General features: G+C 48.9%; 1 protein-coding gene across 3 annotated transcripts in view; it reads right to left on the reverse strand.

Moving 5' to 3' along the window:
* The window catches only part of TPX2 (TPX2 microtubule nucleation factor), a 34,492-nt gene extending 8,726 nt beyond the window's left edge, over positions 1-25,766 (reverse strand). For 2 of the 3 annotated variants that reach the window (XM_088467152.1, XM_088467150.1), the window contains exons 1-8: positions 25,645-25,750; positions 24,722-24,864; positions 23,610-23,699; positions 23,458-23,530; positions 17,089-17,205; positions 16,863-16,982; positions 16,258-16,391; positions 15,702-15,859 (exon numbers count right to left, since the gene is read on the reverse strand). In XM_088467152.1, the coding sequence (XP_088323278.1) occupies positions 15,702-15,859; positions 16,258-16,391; positions 16,863-16,982; positions 17,089-17,205; positions 23,458-23,530; positions 23,610-23,699; positions 24,722-24,821 (792 nt within the window). In that variant the 5' untranslated portion in view covers positions 24,822-24,864; positions 25,645-25,750. Of the gene's footprint in view, positions 1-15,701; positions 15,860-16,257; positions 16,392-16,862; positions 16,983-17,088; positions 17,206-23,457; positions 23,531-23,609; positions 23,700-24,721; positions 24,865-25,644 lie in introns of all 3 variants that reach the window. The other variant, XM_088467151.1, reaches the window with a different exon arrangement.
* Positions 25,767-26,153: the final 387 nt, after the last annotated feature.

Consider the following 26,153-nt stretch of genomic DNA (forward strand, 5'->3'; position numbering starts at 1 on the left):
GGCCCGGAGCTCCAGCACATTTACATCCCTATCTCTGATGCTGACCAGGTCCTTTGGAGACAGAGGTTCTCAGTCACCGCTCCCCAACAGCTGGAGACTTGCGTCTGTGTTGACAATTATCCATTTGGGAGTAACCAGGGACCGACCCTGGAGAAGGTGACCGGTAGTCAACCACCAGTGAAGTGACTGCCAAGTGCTGTCTGACAGAACCAGCAATTGAGAGGAGAGGTAGTCTGAGCGGCCCGTCCAATTCCAGAGAATCTCCCACCGGAGAATCCGTGAATGGAAGCGGCCGTACTGGATGGTCTCGAAGGTAGAGACCATCGTACCCAGTAACTTCATGCCCAGCCAGAAGCTTCCTGACTAAGTCCTGAAAGGCCCGGGCAAGAAAACTTTGCAGTGCCGTATCGAAGATCACCCCTAGAAACATCAGACGTTGGCACGGCGTAAGGTGACTTTTCTTGAGATTCAGTATCTACCCATGATACTGTAACACCTAAACCATGTGAAACAGGTGGAGCTGAAGTTGGGCAGCCGAATCTGCCTTCACTAGCAAATAGTCTAAGTAAGGTACGATAGTGATCCCCTCGGAATGCAGCAGACTTGCTACCACTGCCATGATCTTTGTGAAGACCCCGTGAAGCTGTAGCCAGCCAGAAAGGCAGAGCCTGAAACTTGTAATGACCTCTTCAAGCTGTGAACCTGAGTAGCGAATGATGTCCTCTAACCGGACCCCCCCTTGAAAGGAAGAATGGAAGACCCGGAACCGTGAGCCCTTTTGTTTCTGTGGCACCACAGGCAGGAAGGTGCTCTTCCCACCGGTCGCCTGGGATATGATAGTATCAAGCTCAGGGCCGAATAGAATGCCCCCAGCAAGAGGGAGACTCGAAAGCGCATTTAGATTCGGCGTCCGCCTCCCAGGCGCGGAGCCAGAGTGCTCTGCGCGTCGCGACTGCCGTAGCTGGGTCTCTAGAGGGAATCTGCGCTCCATCTTGTGTGGCCTCACACAATCTGCTGCCGCTCAAATCTGTTCCGCCAGTTCCAGCAACTCCTCTCTGAATGAGTCACCAAAAAGGCCTGCCACTAATTTGTCAGCCCACTTCTCCATGGCTTGAGAGCTCCATGCAAATGGCAATAATGGGCAAACAACAACCCTGGCGTCCATAAAGATATTCCAAAGGCATCCTTGTAATTTTTTATCCAGCGGATCCTTAAAAGGAGGCTGCCCCTTGGACCAGCAGAGCAGTGTGCTTGGCTAACCGAGCCACGGCCGCATCCATTGTCAGAGGGAGCTCACACCTAGAGACCTGCTCCTGTGGAAACTGATAAAGGGCTGCAAACTTACGAGGAGCAGCATACTTTTTGTCTGTGGGCTTGAGCCACTTCCTCTCTCTGGCGAAGCAACATTACCAAGTCAGAGAGCGAACGTTCATAGCCTGCACCCACGCGGGTTCCTCCATAACCGGAGTGGCTCCACCTCCGGGCTGCGCACAAGTGGGCTCCTGACAGTCCACGCACAATGCCCCTGCACCCAGCTGTCCACATGGTAGTTTAACTTGACACTGGGCACATGTAAAATATAAAGCCCTAGTAGGGGGTATGGCCCTTTGTGGACTTGTCAGTCCCTCAATTTTGTGCGAGGGCCAGACCTTCCTGCGCTACCCAGCTCAGGGAAACTGAAACACACTATATAATATAATATATCTCTATATCTCATGCGGCAATGAATATGCAAACACTCCCCAAACAGGCACAAAAAGATTCAGAATTACTGAAAAATACTTAGCTGCACCCTGCAGAGGGAAAGTAGTCTGAGGTCTCTGTCCTTCCTCCATGCTGGCCAGGCTTGTCCCACACTATAAAGGCTGTGAGCAGCCCACGCAGCTTCCTGGAACCCTGTATACAGCCACTGGAGAGCGGGGGGAACCAGCAGCCATGGCTCCTCCCCCACGGCTTCTTCCCTCAAGCGCTACTCCCCTCTGTGAGGAAAGCACTTTGACTAACCCACGATTACCGCGGGTGGTCTGTAGTCAGTGCTCCCCACAGGAGCCGACAGGAAGCCCGGCAAGATGGCAGCAACCACAGAGGACCACGCTGACTGCCTGCACCTCTACCAGGTACAGCAGTGTGCTATCCCCAGGCCCAGACGGTCTCACAGAGACCGGAGTACTTAGAACGGGGAAAGCGCTCAGCGCTATCCCCCCTTTTGTTGCAGCTCTCACCACCGCTTTGTACTCCCGCTGTGCGCTGCTATATAGGCAGCGCACAGCACCTATATTGGAAATAAACAAAAAAAATATTACAAAGAAAGAAAAAAAAAAAAATACAATCGTATACCAAGAAAGGCTGCAACGCAGCCATAGAAAAAAACGTGCCTTCCTTCCACAGGCACTAAAACTACACTGAAGTCAGGGGCTGCAGAGGGGGAGTTATAGATTTCAATCATTAGTGCCAACTCCACAGTCCAGTGTCCCCCAGGACAGACTAAAGAGAAATCCTGTTTTCTTCTTCATCCACTAATAGATGAGCTCAAGACATTGGGGATGTCCCAAAGCGAACCTCCCAGATGGAAAGTGCTGAGAACTTGCTGACCCCGCGGCCAAACCAAAACAGTGACCGCCAAGAACCGTAGGACCAATTGAAAAGCAAGAGCTAATGGCCAAGCATTGTAGAGCAAAGTGGACTATCAGGAACTCCTTGCTGAACATAAAATTCCTCAACATACAGCGCGAGTCAAAAGTAACAGAACGGCTATCCAATGGACAACAGCAGATGAGAATTTACAGAACACCGTAATCTCAGCTGAAAACAGAACAACCCGGACCGTTGGTAGCAGAGAGCCCCAACAAGAATCCATAAAAAGGCGGTAACATGAGAACAAAACTCGAGAATACCGTACCAGAGTTTAAAATGGGAAGCAGCAACAGTCGCAGACCGTAGAATCCCAGAACTGCCGGGCATAAACAAATATCATCGATATATGTATAAATATCCAGATATACAGATTCAGAGCTGATCCTGTCCATAGACTACTGACAGAGTATACATGAAGGCCAATGCCAAATATCAAACAGTCGACCAGGACCACCATTCTTGAGGTCCACTAATTAGGGGTTTTTTTTTTTTTCTTCAAAACAGCGGAATGGTTAGATTGTAGAAGTCTCCAACAAGTGAAGATCCCATTGGGCATGAGGAAGAGACAGCATCGAGAGGATTGAGACTACAAGTCCTTGCAGAAGGTCAGACAGCAAGACAACCCATTCCAAAAACAGAGGGATAAAAAAGCAACTGGAACCCTTCAGCGAGTCCAGGCGAAAACCCACGTCCACTTAGTCTGGAAAAAAAAAAAACCCTTCGGCCACAGTGTAAAAGAAAACCATAGCAGAAAACCACAGACTACTTCCAACGTGAAGGAAGAGTGTGGACAGTACCAGCTTCTGGCCCAAACTTAGTATGAAAACAACTGGGATACTCTAGCTGTTAAGAATCACAGATGCAACAGCCACCCCGAGAGAGCAAGCTACCCAATAGGGAAGCCTCCTATACAGAGAGACTAGAGCACTAGAACCACCATGAAGGTACCTGTTAGTGTAATGAAAATTTCAACCGATACAGAACAGTAAAACCAAAAAAGGCCTTCTGCATGGAACATTGCTAACAGACAATAAAATGAACTGCAGGGTCAAAGATTTACTTGATACCCACCAATATAATACAACCCAGGCCTGACCAGCCTAACCTCCTGGCGGGTGGCCCTCAGGCATAGTCGCTGTAACTGCAGTCTGCTGTAATTTTACCAATTAAGCCCCGAGGATAGAATGAAGTCCATAGGGTCCACAGGGAGACCTTGGGGGTGTAGGTGGTGGATCAGGAATCCGGGCACCACGCAGGATGCACTAGTTCACTTTCCCTATACCCCGCGCCAAAGGCACCTTAGTTTGTGACAAGCCAAAGGCCGGAGTAGGATAAAAGACTGGTGCACACAAGAATCACACTCACAGAGAAGGAGATACAAAAACGGTGACTAGAAACAAAACCCATCTGAAGAAAGAGTTAAAGGTAAGTTCTTACCATAACTCATTTTCTTCTTCAGAGTCCATAGGCTCCACAGGGAGATCTTGGGAATGTCCCAAAGCAGTCCTTTAAGGGTGGGGACGCTCCTGCGCTGAGAGGAGAATCCGCCGCCCAAAGGAAGTATCCTTAGAGGCGAAGGTATCAAAGGCATAGAACCTCAGAAAGGTATGGACAAAAAGACCATGCAAAGCTGAACCACCAAGGCACCACGGTGAGCTGCTCGTGGGGACCCACAGACTGAGTACAATGAGCATTAACAGAAGCTAGAACAGGAAGGCCTACCTGCATGTAAGCCTGTGAGATAGTCATATGTAGCCATTTAGCCAATATTTGTTTATTGGCTGGCCATCCCTACTTGTGAAATCCATAGAGCACAAATAAGGAATCCGATTTTCGGAGGGAACTGGTGCGGTCCACAAAATTTTGAGGGCGCGGACCACATCCAAAAAGAGGCCTCACCTGCCGAGACGTCCGGTGATCGAAAGTCTGGGACTATAATTTCCTCATTAAATGTGGAAACTAGAAACAACTTTAGGAAGGAATGCAGGGTGAAGTGTGTAGCACAGCCCTGGCCAGGTGAAATATCAGAAAAGGGGAGCGACAGGAGAGCGCCCTTAACTCTGACACCCTTCTGGCGATTGCAATTTCCAGAAGAAAAAAAGTCTTGGCTGTTAACCACTTGAGTTCCACTGAATCTAGTGGTTCAAATGGAGGACCCCGGAGTGCCTGGAGAACTACCGCCAAATCCCAAGAAGCCACTGCGGGGACAAAGGGAGGTTGAATCCGGAGGACACCCTGGAGGAAGGTGTGGTAGTGGTCAAGTCTACGTTGGAACCATACTGACAGAGCAGACATATGCACTTTCAGTGAAGTCAGGCAGAGGCCAAGGTTCAATCCCGCTTGAAGGAAGGCCAGGACTCTGGAAATGTCTGAGTCAAGTTGGAGCCACCAGCAGGACTGTGCCTCGGTCTTGTTTGAACATCTGAAGAACTCGAGGAAGAAGGGAGACTGGAGGAAACAGGTACGCAAACTGGAAGGTCCACTTTACTGACAGAGCATCCACACCAAGGTCGCCTCAGCATCTCTTGTTCTGGACCTGTACACTGGTAACTTGTGATTGTGTCTGGAGGCCATGAAGTCCACCTCTGGGAGGCCCCATTTGTCCACAAGGGAGTTGAAACATCTTGGTGAAGAGACCATTCCCCTTGATGCATGTCGTGATGGCTGAGGAAGTCAGCTTCCAAATTGAGAACTACCGGAATGAACACTGCCGAAATGGCCGGGAGGTGACACTCTGCCTATATTAGAATGCGCCATACTTCTGTCATTGCTGCCAGACTTAGAGTGCCTCCTTGATGGTTGTCAGATTGAACCTGTACAGGTTTTCCGTGAAGTATGTGCTGGGCCATGTTGAGAGCAGCTCGAAGCTCCAATATGTTGATTGGCAGAGTTGTTTCGACCGATGTCCAACTGTCCTAAAAGGAGTGCGGACCGGTCACTGCACTCCAGCCCCGGAGACTGGTGTCCGTTGTTTGGATTACCCAGTCCGGGATCCAAAAGGGGCGACCCTTTGTTAGATAAGAGGTCTGTAGCCACCAAGATAGAGATAGTCGCACCTCTGGAGAGAGCACCATCGTCTGAGCTTTGATCTAATGGTGAGCATATTCCACCATGTCGAAGGTGGACACAATGGATCTCAGAACCTGCATTGCTGAGTGGATCGAATCTCTGCGACTGTGGAGACATCTGCGCACTCGTAGTTGAAGTGTGGAGATCTCGTCTGATGTCAGAAAGATTCTCTGATCCTGAGAATCCAGCAGGGCTCCCAGATTAATCACTCTGAGGGATTCAGGGAGGACTTTTTCCAGTTGATTAACCACCTGTGCTTGTGCAGGAAAGCAATGGTTTACTGCAGATGGCGGTGAAGTACTTCTGGGGCTCCTGCTAGGAGCAGGTCGTCAAGATACGGTAACAGTTGGACATCCTGACCACGTAGGTGGGCCGCCATGATGGCCATAATTATGGTAAACACCCGTGGAGCTGTGGATAGTCCAAAGGGCAGAGCCTGAAATTGTAAGTGTTGCTGTATAGCAAACTGGAGATATCGCTGATGTGAGGGCGCTATAAGTACGTGTCCTGAACATCCAGATACCATGAAGTGCCCCAGGCTCCATAGCTAGGATGATGTAGAGTAGGGTTTCCATCCTGAACCTGAGTACCCTGAGGAATTTGTTCCAAGTATTTGAGGTTGAGGATAGGCAGATGAGACCCACTAGGCTTCTGAACTAGAAAGAATAGAACAACCAGTCCCATGCTGAGATAGTGGGACTGGCACAATTCCCCCTGCTTGAAGCCAGGACTGCATTGTAAGGCCTTGTGCAGAAAAACTAGTGGTGAGGCAGTCTGAGAAACGAGAGGGCGTACCTGTGAAGGACCACTCCTCTTAACCAAGCATCTGTGGTGGTTTGACACCAGTACTGAGCAAACTGAAGAAAACTCGGGTTTTGAAGCAGGGCGTCTGGTGTTCCAAGTCCGCTTGGTCCTGGCTTTAGCGGCCCTAGTGGAAGCAGACTGCCTAGGAAAGGACTAATCTTTAGGCTTTCCCTGAGGACAAATTTATATGATGTAGTCCGAGGCCTAGTAGAAGTAGTTGCTGAAGGCAGAAATGCAGTTTTTGATGCCGCCAACGTGGTTACAAACTTGTCAAGGTCTGGGCCAAACAAAATCTCCCCTTGTAGGGTAAGCCTTCTAGGCCTTTCTTGGAATCTGCAACTGCCTTCCATGAGCGTAGCCACAGGGTACGGCGGGCAAACACAGCCGCGGCTGAGACTCTGAAGGCTAGGAGACAGACATTCAAATGCTTCTCCAATATAGGAAGCTGCATCTCGAATATGAGCAACAAAAGACATCTGATCCCTAGAAGCATCAGAGGGAAAATAGACTTCAAGTGCGTCAGCCCAGCTCTCTATAGCTTCAGCCACTCATGCAATAGCCTTGGTTGGACGGGCAATATCCCCTGAAAGATTATATTGATTTCAGGCAAGCTTCCACTTTCCCATCCGTAAGATCCTTTTCATTAAGTAACAGGCAACATAGCGCCTTTAAACACATAAAATGTGAATCCACCGCACAGCGTTTCCCATTTTGCACAATGAGCCACAGGAAAAGGGTAACATGAGGTCAGACGTTTTTGTGGTTGAAACCGCTTACCAGGCAATTGCCAGGCTGCATGCCACTTTTGGTCGTTTGAACAGAGGGTGCTTGGATTTAGGGGCTGGCTCTTCATTTTCTATTAATAAGACGGATCTGACAGCTCGTACTAAGGCAGGAATATTAATTTTTGACTGACTCATCCTCCTCCAGAGGGAAGTCAGGGTTAGAGAGTTCAGCATCTACTGCCTCCTCAGAGAATATTCAGAACCAGAGATACGTGGACTGTGACAACACAGGACGCTTAGAGGGCTTACTAGGTAAGGACTTCTCACCTTGCAACATGGTTTGAAAGGCATTAGATGTAGCCATTAAACTCTGCAGAGTTAGGGGGTACGTCTACCCATGGTTGGGGCACAGGAGGTACTTGTATCGCCTGATCCTGTTGTGGCTACCCCAAAGGGATAATTACGGCCTGCTGTGAAAACCCCATAGGGGGAATGACAGCCGGAGCCACCAGGCGGTCTGCAATAGTGACCAGAAACTGAGAAAGTGAAGCCGTGAGGGGGTTGGGGGGTATCAAATCCTCATCACTTGAGCCTGCAACACATAATTTGCATGATAGCAGTATGGGTGCAGATGCCTGTTTGTTACTCTTGCCTTTGCTAGACATAGCTGCAGAGTAATATGGCACACAATAGGGCACTGGGTACAATGCAAACACCGTATATGTAGGATACTAGTAGGAATGCAATATACTGGTCCTGTCTTTATGCTTGGGTAAGCTGCAGGAGCATGCAGCCCAAATATGATACAGTGCAACGATCAATTGTATGTGACAAACCTCACAAATACTTAGTTCTATATACTTGTGGTACAGGAAAACCCCTGAATACTCCTAGGGAAAAGTCAGAAAAAAAAAATGTGTTATGGTAAGAATTTACCTTTGTTCTCTCTCTTAATTCGAAGTCCATAGGGTCCACAGGGAGACCTCAAGGTATAAGCTGGATCTGGATCCACGGGCACCACGCAGTTAAAAGCTTTAGCTCCCATGATGCACTGGGTCCATCCTCCTCTATACCCCGCCCCCGAGCCACAGGCACCTCAGTTGGCAAGGCCAGAGGAGGAAAAAAAAGAAGGAAGACTGGAATACATGAGAATCACTCACTGAAAAGGGAGAATGAAAACCGGTGACCAGTACTAGAGCCTACCGGAAGCCAAGGGCGGCAGGGCGGGTGCCCTGTGGACTTCGAAGAAAGATAACAAAAAGGTAAGTTTTTACCATATCTCATTTTCTTCTTCAGGGTCCATAGGGAGACTGTGGGGATGTCCCAAAGCAGGGTGCGGACGTTCCTGCGTTGAGAGGAGAATCCGGCACCCAAAAGGAAGAATCCTGAGAGGTGAAGGGGTCAAAAGCATAGAACCTCAGAAAAAGGTCTAGATGGAAGACCACGAGGCCGCCTTACACAGCTGAACAGCCGAGGTGCCACGGCGATCTGCTCACAAGGAGACCACAGACCGAGTAGAATGAGCAGTAACAGAAGCCGGAACAGGCAAGCCTGCCTGTGTGTAAGCTTCTGAGATAGTCATACGAAGCCATCTGGCCAGTGTTTGTTTATTGGCTGGCCATCCTCTCTTGTGAAATCTATAGAGCACAAATAAGGAGTCTGATTTCCGAAGGGAATTGGTCTAGTCCACATAAATCCGGAGAACACAGACCACATCCAATGAGGCCTCAGAGGTCTGGTGACTGAAAGTCGGGTACGATAAATTCCTGAGTAAATGTGGAAAATAGAAACCACTTTAGGAAGGAATCTAGTGCGAGTGCGAAGCATAGCCCTGTCCTGGTGAAATATCAGAAAGGGAGGACAACAGGAGACCGCACCAATTCTATACCCTCCTGGCCGAAGCAATCGCCAGGAGAAAAAGCGACTTAGCCATCAACCACTTGAGCTTCACTGAACAAGCGGTTCAAATGGAGGACCTGAAGAATCGCTGCCAAATCCCAAGGCACCACTGGGGGGTACAAAGGGAGGTTGAATCTGAAGGACACCCTGGAAAAAGGTGTGGCTATCCTTTGCTGGAACCACACGGACAGTACAGAGACATGCACTTTTAAAGAGGCCAGGTGTAGGCAAAGGGCCAAACCAGCTTGAAGGAATGCCAAAATCCTAGAAATACAAAAACGTCTGAGGGTCGTAATTTCTTGTTCTACACCACTGAAAATAAGTATGCCACACTGTGCTAGATCCTGGCTGAGGCAGGCTTGCGAGCCTGAAGCATCTTGCCGATGACCGGGCTAGAGAAGCCATTGGACCTTAAGATGGAGGTCTCAAGAGCCACACCGTCAAAGACAGACGACCCAGGTCCGGGTAAAGGAAAGTACCCTGAGACAACAAGCCACAAGCAGGACCGTGCCGCCGTGCTGCTTGAATTTACAAAGAACTCTAGGAAGCAGGGATATTGGAGGAAACAGGTAAGCAAACTGGAAGGTCCACTTCACCAACAGAACGCCCACCAAGCTTGCTTCGGCATCTCTTGTTCTGGACCTGTACACTGGCAACTTGTGATGAAGGCCATGAGGTCCACCTTTGGGAGGCCCCATTTGTCCACAAGGAGTTGAAACACCTCTTGGTGAAAAGACCATTCCCCTGCATGCATGTCGTGACGACTGAGGAAGTCCGCTTCCTAATTGAGGACTCCTGGAATGGCCGGGAGGTGACACCGCCCAAGTCAGGATGCGTGACACCTATCATCGCTGCCCAACTTAATAGTGCCTCCTTGGTTGATGTGCGCCACCGTGATGGAGTTGTCGGACTGAACCTGCACGTCTTTTCGCTGAAGAACGTGTTTTGTCAACTGGAAGACCCTGTACACGGCCCGAAGTTCTTGAATGTTGATCGGGAGAATTGCTTTGTCCAACGGCCCTGAAGAGAGTGCGGACCTGTCAGCGTGCCCCAACCCTGGAGATTGCCATCTGTCGTCAGAAGAACCCAGTTCGGGATCCAAAAAGGGGCGACCCTTGGTGAGATAAGTTGAGTGTAGCCACCAAGACAGACAGGCGCACCTCCGGAGACACACCAACATCTGAGTCTTGATCCGGTGCGGTAACCCATTCCACTTGGATAGTATCAGCCCCTGCAAGGGCCTGGAATGGAACTAGGCATATTCCACCATGTTGAATGTGGACACCATGGATCCTAGAACCCACATTGCAGAGTGAACCGACACCCGGCAGCTGCTCAGGCAAACGCGCACCAACAGTTGCAGAGAGGAGATCTTTTCAGGGGTTGAAAGATCCTCTGCTGATGAGAATCCAGAAGGTATCCCAAATGTACCATCCTCTGTGAGGGAATTAGGGAGGACTTTTTCCAATTTATCAGCCACCAGTGCGCCTTCAAACAAGCGATTGTCAGGCGCAGATCCTGTTGAAGTACTTCTGGAGAGCTCCCCAGCAAGAGGAGGTCGTCGAGATACAGGAGAAGTTGTATACCCCGACACCGAAGGTGGACTGCCATAATTTTGGTAAATACCATTGGAGCAATGGAGAGGCCAAAGGGCAGCGTCCGAAACTGGAAGTGTTGCTGCAGTATAGCAAACTGCAGATACCGCTGGTGGGAAAGCGCTATGGGGACATGTAGGTATGCGTCCTGAATGTCCAGTGATACCATATAACCCCAAGGTTCCATAGCCAGAATGATGGATCGCAAAGTTTCCATCTTGAATCTGGGCACTCTGAGGAACTTGTTCAGAGATTTAGGGTTGAGGATAGACAGATGAGACCCATTGGGTTTTTGAACCAGAAACAGTAGAGTAGTAACCAGTCCCGCGCTGAGGCAGTGAAACTAGAACAATTACCCCTGCTTTCAGCAAGGACTCTATGGTTTCCTGAATCTGCAAGCCCTTGGTCTCATCCAGTGGAGGGCTCTTGCAGAAGAACTGGTCTGTGACGAAAGGATAAGGCGTACTCCTGAGAGACTCAAGCATCCTTGGTGGTGTGAGACCAGTACTGGGGAGAACTGAAGTCGGCCTCCCACCCTGGGATCCCCCAGAGTGAGGCCCGTCCCATCAGGCTGAGGGTTTATCCTCTGGCTTGGAAGTAAGGAGTATGGCGTTCCAGGCCTGTTTCTTAGGCTTAGAGGTCAACTTGGCCTCTGATTGGCTAGGGAAAGATTGTCCTTTCGGCATTCCTTGATAACGAAAGGACAGAAAGGAAGATGATCTAGCCTATTCAGGCGCAGATGTGGAAGGCAGAAAAGCAGACTTAGGTTTCGACAGTGTCCATAACTTTGTCCAGGTCAGGACCAAACAAAATCTCCCCATTGAAGGGCAAGACCTATAGACACTTTTTGGAATTAGCATTTGCCCTCCAGGAGCGTAACCACAAAGAGCGTCGAGCAGACACGGCTGCGGCCAAGACCCTGGTGGTCAGTAGACAGACATCCAAAGCCGCCTCACCAATATAGGCGGCTGCATCTCTCATGTGGCCCACTAAAGACTTTTGAGCCTCAGGCACCTCCTCAGGGAAGGTGTCCTCCAGTACATTTGCCCAGCTCTCCATGGCCTTGGCTACCCACGAGAGTGCCATGGACGGATGGGGCCACAGCTCCTGAGAGAAAATAAATTGATTTCAAGCACGTCTCCACCTACCTGTCCATTGAATCCTTCAGCAAAGAAATGGAAGGCATAGGCAGTGTAGTACTCTTAATTAGGCGAGTAACATGAGAATCTATCGCATGTGGTGATTCCGACTTTTTGCAAACACCCGCAGGGAATGGAGGCCAATCGTGGCTGATACCTCTTACCAGGAGTTTGCCAGGCCTCCGCCATGTGGTCTGTCAGTTGGTCAGCGAAAGGAAAAACTGCCGAGGCCACCTTTGCCTGTTTAAATTAAGGGTATTTGGATTTAGGGGCAGGAACGTCATCTTCTATCTCAAGTATGGACCGAACCGCCCTAAACAATGCTGGAATATTAATAGCGGATTTAGGTTCCACCTCCCAGAGAGGGGAATCTGAATCAGACTCCTCAGGCATTTCCAATCATGCGATAACACGTCAGTGTCTGATAATTGAGTAGACTGGGATGACATTACAGGGCGTTTAGATGCCTTCTGAGGCTTTTCACTCCGCAACTTGGTTTGAAAAGCCGTAGACGAAGCTGCCAAACTCTGAACTGAACTAGAAAGAACATCCACCGTACGCACGCTGCCAGAGATCTGCGTGTACCAAGGAGGAAATGCCCACAGGAGACCTCAGAGGGGGCGTGGCCATACGAGGAGAGCAGCTCAGCTATGCCAGACCTAAGCGGAAACGCGCTCTAAGTTGAGGTGCCGCTAAACAGGGAAGGTTGCCGCCCCTGGCCGGCAATTAACCCCCAGAACACCGGTTCCCGCTTCCGACTGCAAGTCCCTGGTGGTCTAGTTGACGCGCGGTGTATGGCGGACCTGTCGCCACTGCCAGCACCACCGGTCTGTCCCAGAGACCGGAGGTATAGGACGGCTCAAAGCGTGGATCACCGCAAGAGGTGATCAGCTTCTTACCTGTCCCCATATCGTCCAGCAGCAGTCCAGGGATGCCCGCAGAGGCAGTCTAGAACAGACTCTGGGTTCCCGCCGAGATCCCCAGATCTGTACTGGTGTCGCAGAACCGGTGGAGTGATTGAGCGGCAGCGCGGACGTCCTATGGACTTTCCGCCGCTGCATGCTCCGTTGAGTTTTTGAAAGAAGAAAATCTATAAACTCAAAAAAAGTAAATCAGCTTTAGGGCTGCTAATCAGCCCCCCAGCGCAAAACGGTGACCCGACTCCGGCTGGGAACCAACTAGAACCTAGGTGCCTGTGGCTCAGGGGTGGGGTATAGAGGAGAATGGACCCAGTGCATCCTGGGAGCTAAAGCTTTTAACTGTGTGGTGCCTGTGAATACAGATCCAGCTATACCCCAAGGTCTCCCTGTGGAGCCTATGGACCCTGAAGAAAAAAGGAAAAATATATGCTGACCGTAGAATAGAACACAGACAGGCAACACTAGCAGTCACAAAATGCAGAGAGTACATAACTGCAAACTGGCACTACAATCAACTACACAGATTCAGTGTCTGGTAGGCTACAGCACTACATACACAGACCCCAGAGAGAGGTATGTAGGGGGACAGGACCCTGCATATTCCTGAGAGCTGTGGGCCTTAAGAAAATGGCTGCCGGAGACCTCAGAGGAGGCAAGCAGCTCACCATGAAGCGAGACATCTGGAATGGCGCCCTGAGCTGAGCGGAGGGGCCGCTGTAAAGGGGAAGCTGACCTCCCCTTGCCATTTTTTTTACCCACCAGGACGCTGGTTCCCGCACCATGTGTACCCTGGTGGTACAGTGGATCACGGTGGCTGGAGCCTGTATCCACACTCAGCACAACCGGTCTGTCCCCCGAGACCGGAGGTATGAGTGCCACCCCCCCCCCCCACCTGTCCCCTTAGAATCCGGCTGCAGTCTGGGTCCTCCTGCGGGGCCTTGCTAGCACTGACCCCGGGAAGCCTGCCGAGATCTCCAGATCTGTACTGGAGTCGCCAGAGAGCGCAGACGTCCTTCTGGACAGTCTGCTGCTGCGCACTCTGAGTAAAAGTAAATATTAAAATCATAAAATAAAAAGCTTTAGGGCAGCCCCCTGCATTAATGGTGACAGACTCCGGCTGGGCACCAACGAAATTGAGGTGCCTCTGGCTCGGGGGCGGGGAATAGGGAGAGTGGACCCAGTGCATCCTGGGAGCGGAAAGCTTTAACTGCATGGTGCCCGGATTCCAGTTCCATCACCTCAGTGTTCTCCCCAGGCTGTTTTCTGCGGGCGCATCGCCAGGCAGAAACAGCCTGCCGCCTGGCACTTTTCCCCGCCGACCCCCACTGTGGAACACTGGCTTTTGAAGTGACTGGAGGCTAAAGAAGCCTCTGATCGCTTCAGAGGCCAGCGTTCCCAGTGAAGCACTTTGCGGATGACGTCACCCGTGACATGAAGAGCCTGCCCCGCGCGCCTGCTGGATCTAGTTAGATCCAGTCAGCGTGAGGCAACGGGAGCAGCCAGCAAATAAAAGGTAAGTGCTGGGCTGGGCCAGGACCAGTCTGGGGGCACTGCATAAGGGGCCAGCCTGAGGACACTGCATAAGGGACACTATGTAAGCCAGGGGGCACTGCATAAGCGGCCAGTCTGGGGGCACTATTTAAGCCTGGGGGCACTACATAAGGGACCAGTCTGGGGGCACTACTTCAGCCAGGGGGCAATGCATAAAGGCAAAAAGTTAAACTACAGTGGGCAATGCATAAAGGGGAAAACTACAGGGGACACTGTATAATGGGTACTTTTGACAGAGCCAGTGGGGGAGCAGCCAGAGACCTGTCGGGCTGGATTGGTAAGGGAGATACCCCTTTTCCCGGCGCACGCATAATTGCGAAGGCCCCAATGGCTACTTTTGGATGCCACCCGGCTGGAAAAAAAATTCTGGGGAGAACACTGCACCTACATCCCAAGGGGAGCCTATGGACCCTGAAGAAGAAACTTGCAGTGCAATATAACACATAACAGGCACTTTGCATAATGCAACCACCAAGTAGGTAGGATACTTGTAGAAATGCAATATATTGGTCCTGTCTGATTCTTGGGTAAGCTGCAGGAGCACGCAAGCCGGAATATAGCACAGTGCAATGCACAACTGTATGTGGAGCCTATGAACCCTGAAGAAAACACTGATATAAAAAAAAAAAAAAGTCTGGCTCAAATGTCAAAGACTTAGAACAGCTTTAATCTCCCCGGTATACTTGATGAGACAATAGAATCTAAAAGAAGCATGTATGCTTTTAATTTTCTGGGGGACTGAGCAACGATAATGATGTATCTTGGTCATCCAGCTTAACGGTAGTAGACTACTACGCAATGTGTACCGGACGATATGTTGGCCCAACATATACCGTGGGTACACATTTGAGCGATGCAATGAATGACGGAACGATCTCTTGTTCCGTCCTTCATTACCTGCAATAATAGGGCCAAATGCGATATAGTCTGGTTGGAAGTGCAGCATGGCCGACCGATGTCGCCTGTGACCGGGGGAGCACGCATACTGGCCGTACACACTGACCCGCTACGGCCGATGTGTCGTTACAATACGGCCGGAATCTAAATATTGTGCCAACAGTCTCAGTGCGTACCCAGCTTAGGCTTACACATCAATTCATCCCCACTACATCTATAACCACATGCAAAATAAAAAAAATAAATAAAAAAAAAACTCTTTCTCAAAGTGCTTCCTGAATCTGTTCTTTTATTGACCGTTTGTTTTGAAATAAGAGTCTAGCTTTTAATTAAAACTGTATTTCAAGGTTGTTCATGTACATTGTTGCAACTACTGGTTTCAATTCCACATATTGATAGCCTGAAACGAGTGAGTCTTTCAATCTTCCCAATACAGTTTGAAATACACTCTAGGGATCAGATACTTACTGGAGAGGGAGGGTGTTTGCGGAGCCCAGCAGTGAAATCCACTTGCTTATATTGATCCCCAGTGGATTCCTCTTGATGTCGTTTAATACGGTCATCAGTACAGAAGTGGAAGTCTACAGGCTTGGTGGCCTGAACAGAGATCTTCTTCAAGGGTTGACCTACACACAGAAAGAAAAATAAAACCCACAAGTCAAAAATAACAATGCAGACCTCAAAACGACACCTCACACTGTGTAGGTGATGGTGGCAATTTTAAGAGAGCATTCCAGCTGTAATACAAGAGGCACAGTACATCACACAGAAAGCCAGATTTGCTGTGGCCTGGCTGTTTCTTGCCAGCGGTTACTACCACTGCACAATTTAGGTGGCTGTTAAAACCGAAATGTAACAATAAAGAAAGTAGAGCTTGGTTGCCAAGACATCGCTCCAGTTGGGAGTAAAATGAATCAGCATTACTTATATCAAGTGGACTCGTATGCTTTAATGCGGTGCAGGAAGAGACTACTGAAGTCAGAAGTTCTATAGATATTATGATTATTCTAAGCAAAAGACAAACCTGCTCCAGCTAAGGCAAGCTTCAGAGACTCTTCATTCTTCTTTAGCCTCTCAAACAGCTCCTGCTGAAGCTGCTGCATCTTCTCAAGCTCTTGTTCCTCTGAATTCTTAAGTTTTGAAGATGTAGTCTTTCTCCTAGCAGGACATAACATAAAGGACATGCATTATAGTCAAACCCTAACAAACTTCTTCAACCCACATCCACCCAATGCAGCATTAGAAGACCTTGGACCTTAGAAGATAAAATGTTTAGCGTTATAGGGAAGGTCTAAAACACATCACAAAACACCAGATCTCTGCTTCATGTTTTGTCGTCCCCTCTGACCTATGGATTAGTTCTGCTGAACAATCACATTCCTGCTTCATCTAACGGAAAACTACAGAACTGGACTAGCTTTTTCATTAAAATCAATTAGGTATGCAAGGCCTAAGAAATATGAAGGGATGACAAACGTCGGGCCCTCATCCTCTATTCTTCATCTAGACAGTGCCCAACCCCTCCGACAGTCACTAAATGTGGACATCCCGTTTAAACAAATATTCTCAAATTATATATCCTAAATGCTATCACAAACACAAAGCAGCCAGCGACCACAAAGGACATACTTCAGAACTGTGGGAGTGGTGGGCAATAGCTTAGGCTTGAATTTCGGGGAGCCTTCAGCAACGCTGGTTGCGAGCTCCTTATTGATGGTGGTGTCTGTAGATTTGCATTTGGCTGCAGACCTAGAATAGAAGTATCATGTGAGAGGTTCAAGGAGTATTGTGGCAAAACAGTTTTCATCCTCTAACCTGAGGCCATTTCCATAGCAGCACAGAATCCGATACTTACAGCTTCTGCCGTTTGGAGGGAGGGTGTTCCTCTTGTTTGGGAGTCACCTTCTTTTTCTCTGCTCTGATTTTTGCCATTTGTTTTATCCTCTGCTGTGCAGATAGGCGTTTAGAAGACCTTAAGAGAAGAATGGAAAAATAAATAGGACCGATGAACATTGCAATTAAAAATTACTAATGCCAAAAAAATAAAAAAACAAGTGTCCGAATAGAGAAATAAAGGGCGCCCTCCAAATTCACAGCTGAAAACTGGCAGGCAGCTATCTCCAGGGTCCACCAACTACCCAAAAATCCACAAGGGGAAAGACACAAATGTGATAGCGCCAATCGCCTGACCAGGACCAAAGAGATACACACTTCAGCTTTAATATAATACATTTATTTATAAATCAAAAAGAATGTCTTAATATGCAAAACTAGCACAGATAGACTAAAATGATACTGTATTGGTAACACATAATGTGCAATAGCATTAGCAAATAGTAGAAATATATAATTTATTAATATCTGCATACTGGATCTATTTCCAGTATTGTATATAACTGCAATAATATAAATACAATATGTAATATACACAAAACCAGTGATAGTGAGTGACAAAATATGGGGACCTGACCATTTCTGGGTCCCAACATAATTTATGCTTTAGAGCTCCCCATATGCCTCTCAGACCTCCCCTAACCCCTTAAAAATTATGCCACACAGCAGTGCCCGGTTTTTAAACATTATGCCGCACATTAATGCACTTTAGTCCCCCTATGCATTGCCCCCAGCAGTAGTCAAACCCCCCCCCCCCCATCTTCAATTAAGCCTAATGCCCCCAATGTAGCCCAGGCCTTGTGCCCACCTATATACCCGCAGGTCTATTGCCTGAATTTATCCCACAGGCCTAGTGCCCGACAACCCCTGGTGGTCTTGGGAGGAGATAAATAACGGTGGCCCATACGCTGGAAGAGGGGGCATGCTTCGTTAGCCCTTCCTTTCCACCCCCGCAGACCTCTTCGGTCCTCAGCTTCAGTCTCCTGCCGCTGGCCAATCCTGGCCAGCGGCGGTGCCTCTTCCTTTCTTCCTCCTTGATCACGCCGTCTTATGACCTCTTGAATGGCCGCCGGAACTGTTGCCGCTCTTCGGGAGGTCTTCACTCCTCCCCTCCGCCGCTGAAGTTTCCAGCTCTGTGGCATCTAATTCAAAAACGCAGCGAGTTGGCGGGGCTGTGACGTGGCGAGCCGCAATTGGCTTTTCGCGTCTGCCTCCGCGTCTGCTGCTGGATCGTGAGCCGTATTTGGCTCGCGGCCAGTGCAAAACAACCGCTGCTACTTGGCTTCCAGGCAGCGAGCTCCGCTCAGCTTGCGCCCGGAGCCAAGCTTCTTCCGCCGCCAGTTTACTGCCGACACTGGAAGGGACCAGGCAGTCCCTTCACCAGGTACCCGCTGCGGTGACACCCTTCTGGCATGAAGCAATAGTCACGAGAAAAAAAAAAAAAAAAACCCACACAGTCTTCACCGTCAACTATTTGAGTTCCACCGGCTCAAACGGAGGACCCTGCAGGGACCGAAGCACCACCGCCAAGTCCCAAGGAGCCACTGGGGGAACAAAGGGAGGCTGAATCCTGAGAACACCCTTGAAAAAGGTGGGGACATCTGGCAGAGTAGCTATCCTATGCTGGAACCACACAGAAAGTGCAGACACATGATCTTTCAAAGAAGCTAGGCGTAAGCCTAGGTCCAAACCAGACTGACTGAACGCCAAAACCCAAGAAACGTCTGAGAATCAGTTTCTGGACTCACAGCACTGAAAAGAAGTATGCCATACTCTGGTAAATCCTGGTGGAAGCAGGCTTGCGCGCATGTAGCATCGCGCTGATGACTGAGCTGGAAAAACCCTGGGACATTAAGACGGATGTCTCAAGAGCCACGCAGTCAAAGACAGACGACCCAGATCCATGTAAAGGCAGGGCCCCTGAGACAACAGGTCCAGACGTAGAGGTGGAGGAAACAGAGCATTGATGGAGAAGCTCCGAAGATCGGAGTACCAAGGACATCTGGGCCAACACGAAGCCACCAGCAGAAGCGTGCTGCTGTCCTGTTTGAATTTCCGAAGGACTCGAGGCAGCAGGGATATCAGAAGAAATAGCTACGCCAGCTGAAATGTCCATTTCACTGAGAGCGCAACCACCAGGCAACAGGAGCACCTCCGGAGACAAAACGAGCATCTGAGTCCTGATCCGGTGTGGTAACCCATTCCATTTGGTTAGAATCAGCCACTGCAGGGGCCTGGAATGAAACTGGGCATACTCCACCATGTTGAATGCCGACACCATGGACCCCAGAACCCTCATTGCCGAGTGAACAGACACCTGGGAACTCCTCAGACAACTGCTCGCTCGTAATTGTAGGGAGGAAATCTTTTCTGGAGTCAGAAAGATCCTTTGCTGACAAGAGTCCAGAAGGGCTCCCAAACGAACCATCCTTGGTGACGGAATCAGGGAGGACTTTTTCCAGTTTATCAGCCACCCCGTGCGCTTGCAGACAAATGATAGTCAGGTGCAGATGTTGTACAAGTACCTCCGGAGAGCCTGCCAGCAATAGGAGGTCATCCAGATACGGCAGAAGCCGTATACCCTTGCTCCGCAGATGGGCAGCCACGACAGCCATAATTTTGGTGAACACCCTTGAAGCCGTGGAAAGGCCAAAGGGCAGAACCTGAAATTGTAAGTGAAGCTGGCGTAAAGCAAACCTCAGATACAGCTGGTGTGAAGGTGTTACAGAAACATGGAGGTAGGCGTTCTGGATGTCCAGGGAGACCATATAATCCCCCCAGTTTCATAGCCAGAATGATGGAACGCAAAGTTTCCATCCTGAATTTGGGCACTCTGAGGAACTTGTTCAGCGACTTCAGGGTGAGGATAGGCAGATGAGATCCATTGGGTTTCGGAACCAGAAACAGTAGAGTAGTAACCCGTCCCGCGTTGAGAAAGAGGAATGGGAACAATAACCGCTGCTTTCAGCAAGGACTCTATGGCTCCCTGAATCTGCAAGCCCTTGTCCTGAGAAAGACTTGTGCAGAAGAACTGTTGTGGGGGTCTGTGACAAAAGGAAAGGGCGTACTCTGGGATCCCCCAGAGAGAGACCTGTCCCTTGGAAGCAGAGCGTCAAGTGCTCCAGGCCTGCTTCTTTGGTTGCCTCGGCAAGGACTGACTCTTGGACTTCCCCTGAGTACGAATGAACTGAAAGGTTGAGGTCCGAGCCTTAGAAGGCGCAGCCGCTGATGGCAGAAACGCAGACTTAAGACTGTACCAGGGTATCAATTTTGTCCAGGTCTGGGCCTAACAAAATCTCCCCATTAAAGGGTAAGGCCTCCAGACCTTTCTTGGAAAGACCGGCGAACAGAGACGGCTGCCGCCGAAACTCTGGAAGTCAGAAGACTGGCATCCAAAGACGCTTCTCCAATATAGGAAGCAGCATCCCTCATCTCTCCCACTAAAGCTCTCTGAACCTCCGGAGCTTACTCAGAAGTATCTTCCAGTACATTGGCCCAGCTCTCAATGGCTTTAGCCACCCAAGAGATGGCCATGGACAGACAGGCCACCACCCCTACGAGAGAATAAATAGATTTTAAACAAGTCTCCACTATCCTGTCTGTGGGATCCTTTAGGGATGAAATGGAAGGCATAGGCAAGGTAGCACTCTTGATTAAGCGAGTGACGTGAGAATCCACCGCAGGAAGGGATTCCCACTTATTGCAATGACTTGCAGGAAAGGGATAACTAGACGCCAAACGTTTCTGCGGCTGGAACCTTTTACTAGGTGACTGCCAGACCTCCGCTATAAGATCAGTCAGCTGGTCAGATAGAGGAAAAACAGCAGAAGTCACTTTTGCTTGCTTAAAAATTGGATACTTGGACTTAGGGGCCAGTGTGTCATCCTCTATATCAAGAATGGACCGCACCCGCCCTCACCAATGCCGGCACATCAATGGAAGATTTAGTTTCCACTTCCCACACAGGGTAATCCGATTCAGAGTCCGCAGGCAATTCCCCCTCATCCGAGGGCGCATCAGTTTCTGATCGCTGCGCAAACTGGGGTGACATACCAGGGAGTTTAGACTCCTTCTGAGGCCTGTCACTCCGTAACATAGTTTGAAAGGCTGAAGATGAGGCCGCCAAACTCTGGACTGAACTGGAGAACACATCAACCCGGGAGACCCTGAAAGGGAATGACGGACTGCTGCGTCACCGGAGACTGAACATACATAGGTAAACCCGGATATGGATTAACAGTCTGAGGTCTAGTGGGAGACTGCAATAACTGCAGTATACTCTGAGAAGGGGGGAAGGCTGATTGGGGTAACCCTATATGAGGGAGAGCAGTCGGGACTGCCAGACGTTCCGCGATGAAAGCCAACACCTGAGAAAACACCGCCCAAAGAGGATCCTGTCCCGAATTTGGGGGGTTAAAGGGACCAGATAACTGACGGCACCTCACATACAGCCCATCCTGTGATAAATTCTCCATATCTACCCCTGCAGCGCAGCGTCTGCAGGACAGCAGAGTGGGAGCCGCGGAGCGCTCAACTTCCTCGTCAGACAAGACATACATAGACACACACACACAAACATATATATATATACATAAACACAATAGGGAAGTCCAATGGCACACTCACAAGCATGCAGCACACAGGTGCACAGATATGGTACCGTGTAGCACACAACTATGTGACCGACCTCACAAATACATGAATTTATATAAGTGAGGTCCGAGAAAAGCCCTTCCCCCACACACCTGCCAGGGCCGTAGAAGGAAAGGGATAGGTATAGACTGAAAGTAAGTAGAACTAAAGCACACAGTCAGCACTAGCAAAAGTCACATACAATGCAGAAGGCAATAAATACTTCTCACTACAATCAACCTGCCCAGATTCAGTGTCTAGGAGGGCTATAGTACACAGGGGGGCTGTTCCACAAGCTACCTGAGAGCTCTGCGATGCTGCCAGGGAAGATGGCTGCCGGAGACCTCTGAGGATGAATGGCCGAAGGTAGAATGCGGCTCGGCGTCGCCAGACCAGAGTGGAAAGGCACGCTGAGGGTAGGAGCCGCTAGACAGGGAAGGCTGCCTCCCCTGGCTAGCAATTACCCCCTGGGACACTGGTTCCCGCTGCCGGCAACATACTCCCTGGTGATCTAGTGGTCCCACGGGGTATTCCTCCGGAGATGGGGGGGGCACCGCTAGCTCCTCTGGTCTGTCCCCAGAGACTGGAGGCAGCCGCCTGCATATACGGGTCACCGCAAGCGGTGACTTGTGTCTTACCTGATCCCCAGCAGTTGTGGGATTCCCCAGAGCCCGGCTAGTACAGACTTTGGGCTCCCGCCACAATTCCCAGATCTGTACTGGCATCGCAGCGCTAGCAGGGGGTGCAGGAGCGGCAGCTTGGACATCCCATGGACAGTCCCACGCTGCCGCTCTGAAGAGTCTTAAAAGTAAAATTAAACTATAAAAACCTCATAAAATAAGCTTAGGGGCTGCTAATCAGCCCCCCTGCGCCAACGGTGACCCGGCAAATATACCCCGAAGTCAACCCTGAGGACCCTGAAGTAGGCAAATATATATAAATAATTTTTTTCTTTGCCCACACATATATATATATATATACACACCAACACGACAGGCAGCACATGGTTTGCTTTTTTTAGACCTTCCTCCAAAACAGTATATAAAACACAACATTGTGGATTCAGTAGACTGAAAAGCATGCCACAAACACCCGATTCCTCCTCGGTCTCTGCAGCTGCTGAAGCTATTGGCCAGAACGCCTAGCAGAGGCAGGTAGTGATTGGCTGCAGAGCGCGTCCCCCAGGACCAACTCATTTTATAGGAGAGAGTCCTCAAACCTAATTTCAAGGTAAAATGTGCGCTGTAGCACCTAAACGCGATCCCTGCTTTCCATAAGAACCATTTGCACAACAAAGTACTCACTATAGACCTGAAGGAGGGATAATGGAGTCATATTAAACATTGTTCCACTGGGAAATGATGGAATAAGGAAAGCAGCAACCACAGAGAAGTTTATCACCATACACAGCCCAGGGGTAGGCAACATGCAGTACTCCAGCTACTGTGAAACTGTTCATGCCAGCATGCCCTGCCACAATTTTAGCATGCCCCAAGAACAAATCTGTGGTAGGGCATGCTGGGCTCTGTAGTTCCACAGAAGCTAGAGTGGTATAAGTGGACTACCCCTACACAGGCAGATGAACTTTCAGAATAGGATTAAACTTCCAATAGCCCACCCTTAGTCGCATTTTGTTTTGGATGCAGTTATGCTTAACCCCACAACATGTGCACAAAACATATCCTTTTATAGGTGTCACCTTCTGGACTGTGTTTTGGGAGTCTTCTGCCGTTTCTTGGAGTTTCCACCACTGAGATTCATCACACTTTCATCTGTAATAAGAACACAGGATGTGAGCAGATTAAGATATAGTTACAATGGAAGCCAAATTAAGTTCTGCAAGATTATTACCTGCTTGTATCTGCAATGGGTTACCAAATCCAGGGGTTTCTATGTTTTGATCCGGCGCTGGAGGAACATTTTCCACATCGGTCACTTGATCTAGGTAAACAGTTTATTGCAGAAAGCATTTATGATTCTATACAGTGAGAAATGTATACACAGGTCTAACCATGCAGCTGGAGAGATGCCTTTGTACCAACCAGTTGACTTAGGCACTTATTACATTACACCTCTACCCGAGATATTCTCTTTACTTATATTGCGCCACAAGGGTTCTACAACGCCTAACAAAGTACATAAACAGTTGAGCAGAACAAGAGAACAGTGACAAAGTACAAGACAATGCAGGACAAGTACATGTTATATAAACATTGCTGCAACAGTAGCCGGGTGGCAGAAGTCAATGGTTAGGACTGTTGTAAGGAGTATGGTGTAGATCAGGGGTGGGAAACCTTTTATGTGCCGAGGGCCATTTTGATATATATAACATTATTTGCAGGCCCAGTGCAAGCCACGCCCAATCCATGTGACACCACAATCACCGATTATTACAGCAATGCCCAGAGCATCCAGAGGATGCTCTGGGGAGCTGTTAGGGCAGCGGTGTTAACGTCTTTAGTGTCCCACACTCCAGGCAGCACTGCTGCATAGATTCTGGCTGCAGGGTGCCATTCAAGGCACCCTGCTAGCCAGATGAGGTTTGCAGAAAAAAAAGCTCAGAGAGCCAGACCAAAATGATTCCACGGGCCTTATACGGCCCCTGGGCCTGAGGTTCCCCATCCCTGGTGTAGATAATAGTATAAGGAAAAAGCACATGGGGGAAGAAGCACTGCTCATGAGAGCTTACATTCTAAAGGGGTGGGACAGACAGATGACACAGATGGGGTAGACCATGAGCATGGGACAGTGGGTTAGGATGTGAGATGGTTGGCTTCATACTATATGTGAGGAAGTCACTTGGGGATATATTTACCAAAGTGCGGGATATCAAAATATCCGTAAACAGCAATGGAGCGGCTAAATATTTCTGACTGAAATACAATTCTATCAATTCGTGGGGGTTAAGAGACCAGAAAAAAAAAAAAAAAAATCCATTTACACATACTTTAAATGAAACTCACCAAACCAGGAGTCTACATTATGATCATCTGCGTTGAAAGAGCTAAAGTCAATAAATGTAGTTGGAACATCATAAGAGTAAATATTCTGTGAGCCAGACATAACTTCCTTTCAGAGAACAAGACTGTATACGTCTAACATCAGCCTAGAGAAGAAAAAATATTTTAAATATTTCAGACTGAAAATGTGAAAAAGCCATCACATGACAGCATTACACACCTCATAAGATTAGGCAATTTGGGTGGATGCTTGTCATACAGGATAATACATTGTATTTTTGTGTAAAAAGCAGTATAATATATATTAAAAAAAAAGGGGGGAATTATTTGGTCACATAACATAGGGTGTACAAATGATCAGCTGGCATACCATATGGGTAACTCATAAAAGTGTCCAAAGTTAACCATGTTTGGTCACACTCATCCATAATACTATTATATGGATGTTTTAAGAGATATACACCCTAACTGGGATAGTCATTAATACAACTCACATTCTCCATAAATGTCCTGCCCCCTTACCATCTAGGGTCTACAATTTACAGTTTAGCATGAGCATATAGCATTGCCTCTCACCAACCAACATTAAGGTGGCTCATACATACACCATCACTGACTGTACACCACTGGATCTTAGCACCTTATAAGACCAACCAAAAAAAATACAATAAGTTAGTTACACCATCCCCCGGTATGCCTCACCAATGTCACACACTCAAACTGACAGCCCCCATTTGCAACCCAGCACTTTGTTAGGATGTAATGTGCTCATGTAAGGCAGTTCTGTACCCTACCAACAACACGGTTACCTCCCCAATCGGCGCCGCCGAGCTCCAGGTTTCCCCGGCCAGTTACAGAAACTGCGCTGAACCCCTTACTCATTATAACATACGCATCATTCATACACACGACAAAGGGGCCCGTACCGAGCAACACCCGGGTTACCAGGCCTGAGTCCTCACCCGTCCGACTACGTCTGCTATTCACCCTGCCTGTGCCGCTCCCGCACGTTAACAATTTCAAACTAAACGCAAATTCCAAATTGTCCTATCAGAGCGTAGAACGTCATCACCTTTCCTATTGGCCGATAAGGAAGCGGCGTCACGCATGGTACGGTGGGAAATGTAGTCTCTCCAAGGGGACTTCACTGCAAGCAGGGACTCGAAAAACTACAACTCCCTAACATCACCACGGCTGTCCTTTGCGAGGATTTCCGCATGCACCACTCACTATGGTAGTGTCTAATTCCTTTTCCCGTAGAGGACCCTGACGTCATCAGCCAGTGTCGCACTATGTTTATTTGTAATGTATCAAACCTCTTTAATTCAGTAAATGTTCTTTTGTGCTGCAGATATACAGACTGTGATTACACTGCACAACAATGAAAATGTTTCTGGTGTGAAAATAGTTACTTCTAATTGATTTCAGCATGCAA

This window comes from Taudactylus pleione, unplaced genomic scaffold (genome assembly GCF_031769625.1).
Source record: "Taudactylus pleione unplaced genomic scaffold, aTauple2 ptg000069l, whole genome shotgun sequence".
In the NCBI taxonomy this organism is placed as follows: domain Eukaryota; kingdom Metazoa; phylum Chordata; class Amphibia; order Anura; family Myobatrachidae; genus Taudactylus; species Taudactylus pleione.